This window comes from Dipodomys ordii, unplaced genomic scaffold (genome assembly GCF_000151885.1).
Source record: "Dipodomys ordii isolate 6190 unplaced genomic scaffold, Dord_2.0 Scaffold64, whole genome shotgun sequence".
In the NCBI taxonomy this organism is placed as follows: domain Eukaryota; kingdom Metazoa; phylum Chordata; class Mammalia; order Rodentia; family Heteromyidae; genus Dipodomys; species Dipodomys ordii.
The window spans coordinates 5175716-5183828 of NW_012267280.1; the positions used below are offsets into that span (position 1 = coordinate 5175716).

General features: G+C 52.0%; 2 protein-coding genes across 4 annotated transcripts in view; one reads left to right on the forward strand and one right to left on the reverse strand.

Annotated features, from left to right (window-relative positions):
• Positions 1–17: 17 nt before the first annotated feature.
• Izumo4 (IZUMO family member 4) lies at positions 18–3348 on the forward strand. Of its 2 annotated transcripts, XM_013022728.1 has the most exons (10): positions 18–743; positions 842–922; positions 1007–1078; positions 1684–1710; positions 1801–1876; positions 2009–2056; positions 2161–2175; positions 2524–2541; positions 2736–2750; positions 3040–3348. In XM_013022728.1, exons 1-10 carry the CDS (start codon positions 455–457, stop codon positions 3128–3130), a joined length of 732 nt encoding a protein of 243 aa, XP_012878182.1. In that variant the 5' UTR covers positions 18–454; the 3' UTR covers positions 3131–3348. The 2 variants fall into 2 exon arrangements, 1 of the variants encoding a protein (XP_012878182.1); XR_001175305.1 differs by having other exon boundaries at positions 2161–2224; positions 2524–2750; positions 3040–3124.
• Positions 3349–4902: 1554 nt separating this feature from the next.
• The window catches only part of Ap3d1 (adaptor-related protein complex 3, delta 1 subunit), a 56239-nt gene continuing 53028 nt past the window's right edge, over positions 4903–8113 (reverse strand). For both annotated transcript variants that reach the window (XM_013022822.1, XM_013022823.1), the window contains 3 exons: positions 7017–7138; positions 6664–6743; positions 4903–6173 (listed from right to left, as the gene is read on the reverse strand). In XM_013022822.1, the coding sequence (XP_012878276.1) occupies positions 6078–6173; positions 6664–6743; positions 7017–7138 (298 nt within the window). In that variant the 3' untranslated portion in view covers positions 4903–6077. The remainder of the gene's footprint in view (positions 6174–6663; positions 6744–7016; positions 7139–8113) is intronic.

The window sequence follows — 8113 nt, forward strand, 5'->3', positions numbered from 1 at the left end:
CAGGCCCGGATGGAGAAACACTTCGTCAAAGGTCCGAGGTGCCCCGGATGGAAGCGTGGATTCTGACAAAGCGCTAGGTCGCGCTCCTCGTTGTCTAGCAACTAGAACTGGCCTCTGCCGCCATTGGCCGAGACTTGTGGGCGGAGTTTATATCGTAGTTGTTAGCGTGTGGCGCATCCTCAGAGGCCGACCCAGGAAGAGGAGATGTAGCGTGTTGAAGGCCCTGGAGCTCGGCTCTGTGAAGGGAAGGCGAGGTCAAGTCGAGGGCGGAGCCTGATCTATGACTGACATCTAAGTGACCGAGGTTCTGGAGGCGGAACTGGCTAGTCACTTCCCAGTGGAGACCGGGGGCGGGGCCTTGTCTGGAGGCGGGGCCTGAGCCCGGGGGTGGGAGTGAGTGAAGTTACGGCCCGAGCGCGCGCCGTTGGTTGGGCATGTGGAGAGGCGGGTACTGATGACGCCGTTGGTTGGTGCGCGGCTGGAGGGCGTGGCCCTGGCGGCGCCGTTGGTTGGTGGGCAGCGGCGGGCCATGGCCCTGCTGTTGTGCCTGGGGATGGCCACAGCGCTGGCCCAAGGCTGCCTGCACTGCAACGGCAACTTCTCGGAGAAGTTCTCCTTCTACCGCCACCACGTGAACCTCAAGTCTTGGTGGGTGGGTGACATCCCTGTGTCTGGGGCGCTGCTCACCGAGTGGAGTCAGGACACGATGAAGGAACTACACTTGGCCATCCCAGCGGAGATCAGTGAGTGCAGAACCCTTCCCCGGGGTCGGCCCCACCCACATACCTCGAGAACCCCCGCCCCAGGCCCGCTTACCTGCCCCCGAAAACCCCCTTCGCAGCCCGGGAGAAGCTGGACCAAGTAGCCCAAGCCGTGTACCTGAGGATGGACCAGCTGTACCAGGGGAAAATGTACTTCCCAGGTGAGGAGTGGGGAAATCGAGGCAAGTCCTATCCACATTGACCACCTCCTAAGCCTGACCTCCCCGCTCTGCCTCTCACATTAGGGTATTTTCCCAATGAGCTGCGAGCCATTTTCCGGGACCAAGTGCACCTCATCCAGAATGCCATCATCGAAAGTGAGCACAGGAAGGCTCGAGGAAGGGGTGATGATGCCAGGGACGCGAATTCCTCCAGAACTGAGGACTTATGGGGATGAGGACTTGGGAGTCCCAGTCACCCAGGGAAAAGTGAGACTGAGGCAGCTTCCCAGGTGGGATCTTTTTCATCATATGGTCACCAGGGTAAATGTCACCCCCCAGCATTTTTTTTTTTTTTGCCAATCCTGGGCTTGAACTCAGGACCTGGTCGCTGTCCCTTGAGCTTCTTTGTGCTCAAGGCTAGCACTCTACCACTTGAGCCACAGCCAATTCCGGCTATTTCCAAGTAGTTTATTGGAGATAATAGTCTCACAGACTTTCCTGCCTTGGCTGGCTTCAAACTGCGATCCTGAGTAGCTAGAATTACAAGCATGAGTCACCAGCACCTTTTAAAATTAGTCCCTCAAATGTGCTAATAAGAGCACTGAAATCATTCTCCCTTGAGGTGTTTTTTCCCCCCTATCATACTCTGGGGGCCATTCAAGGGCCCCTTTCTTCTGGGCTATGGACACACATGAAACCCGTATATGACTCTGCCCCAGGTGGCGCAAGGACAGGCACTGAGCTATTCTTTGCCCCCACAGGCCGCATCGATTGTCAGCGTCATTGTGGTAAGTGGGTTCAGGCTGAGGGGCCCGGCAACAGGGCGTCCAAGTTGGAAGGCCTAGGGGGAGCTCTTGGCTAACTCTCCTGTATTACAGGCATCTTCCAATATCAGACCATCTCCTGCACCAATTGCACAGACTCACATGTCGTCTGCTTTGGCTACAACTGCGAGTAGGGCTCAGCTGTTAGCCCCACCTATGGAGGACCCTACTATCTGTGGGGTCCCAGGTTTATCACCTCCTGGGTAGGGTGGGGCCTGGGGCTGGGGGAGTACCCTACCTCCAAGTCCTATGTCCCCCACAGGTCATCAGCACAGTGGGAATCAGCTGTAAAGGGTCTTCTGAGTTACTTGTGAGTTGATGGGTTTTGGTTGCCCACAGGCCTAGGCTCAAGGAGGGGGACACTGATCAAAGTTACTATAGGACTCCCTAACTCCAAACTCATTTTCATTGCAGAAATAATTGGCACAAGTAAGTCCCTCTCCTCGAATGCAACATCAGTTTTTCAGAGGCAGTGTGGGTATGTGAGTACCTTTGGGGGTGATATGCAGAGGGTGGCTCCCAGGACCTACACAGGGGCCACCAGGAGGCAGAATGTCACCCATCTGAGCCCATAAAGGAGGGGGCTGGGACCACTCAGTTCTCAACTCCCTTGAGAGTTTCTTGAGCTCAGTTGGAGGAGGGAGACAGATCATCCTAGCTGAAGGGTCCCCATAGTCTGGTGGCAGAGCCCCAGAAGTGATACCTAAGGGCCATGGATATAGCTGCAGCCCCAGAATAGAAAATAAGGTTTAACTGGAGCCCTATCCTATCTTTCAGCCAGAATACCAGTGTGAGGTAAGGCTGGGCCCTCTGCAAGGGAAGAACGGGGAGGGAGGAGGGAAGAACTGAGTGCTCTGGGGTCCTCTGGGTCCATGGGGGTGCTGGATGGGTAGACACCATAAGCAGGACTCTGTGCCTGGATGTGCTGGACCTCTGCTGTACAGCCACACTCATGTGGTCTTCCTCATCGCCTCACCTGGGATGTGCAGAACCACCCCAGCCTTGTGAGTGTTCCTGAAGGGGAGGCTAGAGGGAGGCTGGAGGGAAGCAGTGGACTCTGGAGGTGGGAATGTCCTAAACTAGAAATCCAAACCCCACAGTGAGTTTTCCACAAAGCACTCTTATGTCCTAATACGGCCCATCATATGTGTATCAGGGACAGTGGGTGGACCCTCCGGGGACTCTTTTGGGGACCCAGGAACAGGCTAAGAGGAGGCACAGGGCTCCCAGCAGAGATAAAGGAAGGAGGCAACAGCAGGCAAGGAAGGACTGAGGGCACTTTGTCCCGCACAGCCTGACATCACCAAGCTTCACTTGTCTGGAGCCCCAGCAATTGGCCAACCTGACTTTGGAAAATGTCTCTGAATGTCTGACCCAGCACTGACAAGGACCTGCCTCAGGCTACAACAGGGGTCAGGACTCAGCTCAGCTACCCCAGACTGGGAACAAGCTGGCTGCCATATTGAATTTCCCCCTCTATTCTTGGGGAGCTCAGCCTGGGTTGTGGGTTGTGGGAGGGAGATGGGTTTGTGTATTGATAGCATTGGCCCCAGGCAGGGCCATAGAACAGTTTGATGGGGCCATTAAAGCATCCTAATTTCTTATTGAAGACTGTTTTTTTTTCCCCCTTTCTCATGTCAGTATTAACGGTTGAACACAGGACCTTGAGCACTATCCCTTAGCTTTTTCATTCAAGGATGGGCATTCTATCTCAAGTCACAGCTCTACTTCTAGCTTTCTGGCAGTTAATTTTAAGTAATTGTTCTCATGGATGTCTCTGCCTAGGCTGGCTTTGAACTGTGATCCTCAAATCTCAGCCTCCAGAGTAGTTAGGATTACAGGCATGAGCCACTCATGCACTACTGAAGAACAGCTTTTGTTGGTTCAGGAGAAAGAAACTGGGAGGCTTGAAGATCTCACTTGAGTGCAGTAGGTAGGCTCAGGCCTCTGACCCACAAATAGGACTTGATGAAGCCCAGTAAGCCCTACTTAGGGTTCCAGGATCATGACACACCTGAGCATGTCTAAGTGGTTTTTTTTTGGGGGGGAGGCGAAGGAAATAAGTGGGTTCTTTCAATGACACAATGACTGTTGCGTGAAAGCCAGGCTAGTTTTAGCGCATTTTAGTTTTGTCATTTAAGTGGGACCCAGGATCTATGGATCCGGTCACAAGATACACCTAGCAGTCCAAGAGCAGAGCTAGCTGCCTGGGCTCGGTGCTTGCTGACACAAGAAGGAAAGGTAAGGGCTTATTGCTACCTCTGTGTGGGAGCAATACACAGAATACCTCTGTGGGCTTCCTTTCAGGGTAGATACCCTTGACACAATATTGGGAGGTCAGAGCCACAAAAAATAGGTTAACAGGCTGGGTACTGGTGGCTCACGCTTATAATCCTAGCTACTCAGGGAGCTGAGATCTGAGGACAGAGGTTCAAAGCCAGTCTAGGCAAGAAAGTCTGTGAGACTCTTATCTCCAAGTAAATCACCAGAAAAACAAGTGGAGCTGTGGCACACAGGCCTGGAGTTCAAGCCCCTTAACAGACTAAAACAAAACAAAAAGGCTAACAATAATGGGGATGTTGAGAATAGTAGTGATGGTGGTGAGTGGACTCTACCCCAGGTGGATGGTCATCAAGTACACCATCAATGCTCATTTAGCAAGGGCTGCCTTAGATATTGAGAATGGAAAAAGGCTGATGGGTAATCTTTTGGGACAGCTTCATGTCTGAGAAAGGGCACTGGTGCACAATAGGGTAGGGCAGCCCTGGCACTCTAGGGTCAGTGCTCTACCCCTCCCATTGAGCCTGGTCAGCCATGGCAGCATCTGGGTATCAAGTTTGACTTGACACATTCTTTTCCTCTGAGCATGACTTTGTCCCCTGTCTATACTTGCCATAAGGCCAGTAGAACTGTGGCTACTTAACACAGAGGCAAGGCTAGTCACTCTCCTGCTGGCCTTTTTAGCTCCAGATTCCTCGCCTCACTGCCCCACAGCAATGGCTTTCCCATGGCAGGGAGGATGGTAATGTGTACAGGTGGGGGTCAGGGGCTTGCTCACCCATGTACCACCTAAGCCCCAGGAGCCTGTAGGGCCAAGTGGGGGACTGACACAAACAGGTGAGGGTACTCACTGGTACTAGCAGGACAGTTACCTCGTGAATGTCTGCTTTGCAATTTTATTGATCATCTTGACACAAAAATCATTACAGCAGCGTGATATGTCTTTTTTATATGGGAATGTCGATAGCAAATAAATTGTTATGTAACACATCATACAATCTCAAAGTTCTAGAATCACGGCACGGGATTCTGTAATAGATTACGCTACATGCTACAGTGACAGTTTCATCAAAGGACAGTTAAAATGTCATGGAGAACTGTCACCTGAGGGAGGTACAGCACGTGACCAGGCTGCCTGGCTATGCAGAGGAGCCACCTAGGGTCTCCACTCTGCTCTGCCCAGAAGGCCGCCTTCCAGGAGACGTGGCCTAGGGGCAGCCCATTCATTCAACTGAGCAGGAATTAAAGGGCATCCAGGACACGTGTCCTCCACTATGAGCCACCCAGACATGGAGCTTCCAGTTCTACCAGGGCCCTCCAGACAGCCGTGGATATAATGTAGGGATAAGCCTTGTGGTATGTAGTGACAAGCAGATGGTCATGAAACTGCATGCCACTGCCACCACCTCTCACCCCCAAGGAGACCAGATACTGTCCCAACAAGAAAAAGGCCAGTCCATGGTATCAGTGGTTCTGTCCATGACCCGGCCTATGGCTTCAGTGCCTTGCTGTCAGCTCACAAGCAACGAAAACAGCAGGCAGTGGCAACAGGTCTTTTCTCCTTGCGAGTTTGGCAGAGTGAAGCATGGTGGTGGCTAGCTGTTCATCTCCCCAGAGCCAGTCAGGGTGTTTGGGGACAAAAGCAGCTGTCAGGCTTCCCTAGGTACAGGACATAGGAAGGTCAGCTCCACCCTTCCTATTGGAGGCAGGCTTTATCGGGGTACCCACTGGGCACTGACCCAGGAAGTCCCACCACCTGGTAAGTGGCCTGTGGCCACTGTAAGGAGCTCAGGCCCTAGTATACGGTGGCAAGCAGAACCAGGGAGCCCCTTGGTAGTTTGGGGACTGGGATAGGACTTCTTGCCAAAGGGACGTAGAGTCAAAAAAGGATAATAAATCAATGCAACATAGGGTCTCAAAAGTCACACAGTGGACAGTGGAGTTAAATTAATGCTTGGGTGTGAGGACAGTACACCACAAAAGAGAGGCAAGACATCAGATCTGGTGTCCATTGACCGGGTGTCCTCCACAGGCTGGGCTCCAGGCAGTACTCAGCATTGGGCTAGTGTGGCCTTCATCTCCTCCAGCAGGCTGCTGAGCAGTGTTGCATCACTGCACTTCCCATCCACCGACACCGAGTTCTCACCCTGAGAGGAGAAAGCTATGAGGAGACACTGCCTCTCTGTGTGGGAGGAATTAGAGGGCCTGTGCATGTTGGGTGAGAACTCTGCCATGGGGCTACACCCCCCTTGTACTGAAATTTATATTCTTTTTGTGCCAATCCTGGGGCTTGAACTGTGCTGTCCCTGAGCTTTTGTACTCAAGGATAGTGCTCTGCCATTCAAGCCACACCTCAACTTTGGCTTTTTGGCGGTTAATTGGAGTCTCAGAGACTTTTCTGCCTAGTGGGTTTGAAACTACATACAATCCTCAAATGTCAGCCTCCTGAGTAGCTAGGATTACAGGAATGAGCCTCCAGCACTCAGCAAAGCCCCTACTCTCAAGCAGGGAGCCTCTCAAGAAAGAGCCTCCTTGACAGAGAGATATATGGGGAAAACATTTCTCTCCAGTGCCAGTTGGACTGGGAAAAGCCTGACAGCTCCCTGGCATGGTGTTGTGGCCATGTCCTATACTCACCTTCTTTACCAGGAGGCAGACATGGTGGCCCTGGATGGACCGGCTGTACATAGAGGCGCAGGAGTCCACTCGCTCCACAACTGTAACAGAGCACCAGATGAGGTCCACCTACCTGCCTGCACGCACAAGGCCCCACCCAGGAGGTACCTCAGCCACAGTTCCAAGGGACAAGAAGAGCAGTAGGTGGCCGAGACAGGAGTCACTGCATTCTGTCAAGTCCTTGAGGTTCAGGACTGAACATACATGAGCTATTCTGGGTCAGGGTGGAGTCTGCAGTACAGGTGGGACCAGGCCCCATGAGGAAAACATGGGTAAATGCTACAAACTCTGAAACAGCCATGTTGTATCCTTACCTGAAAAATGGTGGTGAAAACAGATCTTTGCCAGAAGGTTGTGGAAAGACATACTAGTGCCATCGACTTTGATTGAGTTCATACACAGGTCCCCAGATTCTAGCAACTTGGCAAAGGCATCACTGTGGGAAGGATACAGGCAAGGTGATGACAGGTGTGTAGTCTGGGTGCTGGGGCTTCTATCCAGCAAGATACAAGATATAGATAACATCTGGCATCCTTGCTGCACTTGAGGCCTGGGAGATCTCCAGGGTGAGGAAGATGTTCTGGTTGAGCTCCGTCCTCTTCTAAAGAAAGCCACATGCTCAATGCTGGCACCCAATGACTGATAACTCAAGGTTTGACTGGAAATAGGGCATTTAGGGCAAAAGTGCATCATCGAGGTGGGGCCTGTTCCAATCTGACTAGTGTCTTAATAACAAGATGAGATCAAGACACACCCATACCCAGGTGCTGGTACTATAATCCTAGCTACTCTGGAGACTGAGATCTGAGGACTGTGGATCAGCCAGTCCTGTGAGACTCTTTATCTCCAATAAACTATTCAAAAAAGCTGGAAGTGGTGCTGTGGCTCAAGTGGTAGAGCAAGAGCCTTGAGCAAAAGAAGCTCAGGGGCAGCACCTAGGCCCAGAGTTCAAGCCCCAGGACCACCCCCCCCAAAAAAAGTGTCACACATGTACCTAAAAACAGTAGCATTGACGGGCGCCAGTGGCTCACAGGAACATCTGTGAGTCTCTTATCTCCAGTTAACCATTCAAAAACTGGTAGTGGTGCTATGGCTCAAATGGTAGAGCACTCACCTTGAACTGAAAAGCTGAGGGATACTGCCCAGGCCCAGAGTTCAAGCCCCATGACGGACAAAAAACAAAAAACAAAACAAAAAAAACAACGAAAAAGGGCTGGGAAGGTGGCTCAGTAGTAGAGTGCTTGCCTTGCATGCATGAGGCCCCGAGTTCGATTTCTCAGCATCACATAAGCAGAAAAAAAAAAGCCAGAAATGGCGCTGTGGCTCAAGTGGTAGAGTGCTAGCCTTGAGCTGAAGAGCTGAGGGACAGCGCCTAGGCCCCACAACCAGACCAAAAAAAAAAAAAAAAAAA

Coding starts and splice junctions, on each gene's coding strand:
- Izumo4 (XM_013022728.1), top strand. CDS start 455: ATGACGCCGTTGGTTGGTGCGCGGCTGGAGGGCGTGGCCCTGGCGGCG. Junction 744..841: donor GGCCATCCCAGCGGAGATCA/GTGAGTGCAGAA, acceptor CCCCCTTCGCAG/CCCGGGAGAAGCTGGACCAA. Junction 1,711..1,800: donor CGATTGTCAGCGTCATTGTG/GTAAGTGGGTTC, acceptor CCTGTATTACAG/GCATCTTCCAATATCAGACC.